Raw genomic sequence first — 1188 nt, 5'->3', positions numbered from 1 at the left:
TTTTAGTCTGTCCATTTTCAATGGTTTTGGCATCAATTTACCCCCATATACCTAAAAATATATAAACTTAATTCCTAACTAGCCCCTCTGAGCAAGAAAATGAGAAGTAAAAAACAATAGCGTGAAAAGCAGAGGCAGACATGGTTACAGAAGTTAATAAGGACACAGAAAATGTAAATGTATCTTTAGAGGGCAGTCTATGCAAACCTACTTCTCCTAGTTCCCTTTAAAAAAAAAAAAAGCCCCAATCTGTTTATCTCCATACATCGGTTTTGACTGTTGCAGCAGGTTCCTCCTTTCATAACATGAACATCAATATTTGGCATTTCATCTGTATGGTGATTGTATCTCAACAAGGTAATTTTGACATTTTTTTCTGTCAAAAGAGCTTTAATTAATACAAGCTCTTCATTGATTTATGTCTTTTTTCCACAGGTATCAGTGGTGATGAAATCAGATTAGATCAGTCTCCTGCTGTGATGAAGAGACCTGGAGAAACAGTGAAGATCTCCTGTAAAATATCTGGTTTTACGATGGCGAGCTACTGGATGCACTGGATCAGACAGAAGCCAGGGATTGCTCTGGAGTGGATTGGGAGAGTTAACTCTGGTAGTGTTGATTATGCAGATACAATGGAAAACCACTTCACGCTGAGTGAGGACGTGTCTCAAAGTACACAGTATCTTGAAGCCAAGAGTCTGAGAGAAGAGGACACTGCTGTTTATTACTGTGCTCGACAGACACAGTGACTCCATCTGTTGAAGCAGCTTTACAATAACTGAGGACAAATGAGAAAAGACCAGATATTAAACTATGAATCATATACTTGCTTTCTTTTCATGATTATGAAGTATTAGTACTCATGGATATAGAACCATCATGATATTTTCCTTTATTTTTTCTGATACTTCCTAGTTTGTATATGGAATCAACTCAACATACCAGCCTGGTCTCATTGTTAATACATAGGTATTAATATGTAACTTTCAAAATGTTCCTTCATGTCAAGATATATGTATAATTTCCCTTTTATCGCTTTGATAAATGTAAGATCCCTAAACCCAATCCTGAACCTACACATACCCATTTTATTCAGAATGTTGAATAAAAAAATTGGACAGAAAATGGACAGAAATGTGTAGGAAAATTACAATTTTAGTAAAAATATAACATTAAAACAATATTTTG

The 1188-nt window shown here is 35.2% G+C and overlaps 1 gene segment (V, D, J or C); it reads left to right on the top strand.

Moving 5' to 3' along the window:
• Positions 1–305: 305 nt before the first annotated feature.
• LOC137004512 (immunoglobulin heavy variable 1-46-like) lies at positions 306–749 on the top strand. The segment is given in 2 exon segments: positions 306–357; positions 436–749. Coding segments are annotated over 2 exon segments (366 nt in total).
• The last annotated feature ends 439 nt before the right edge of the window (positions 750–1188 follow it).

This window comes from Chanodichthys erythropterus, chromosome 3 (assembly GCF_024489055.1).
Source record: "Chanodichthys erythropterus isolate Z2021 chromosome 3, ASM2448905v1, whole genome shotgun sequence".
Lineage (NCBI taxonomy): Eukaryota > Metazoa > Chordata > Actinopteri > Cypriniformes > Xenocyprididae > Chanodichthys > Chanodichthys erythropterus.
This window is presented reverse-complemented; position numbering and strand designations above follow the sequence as displayed.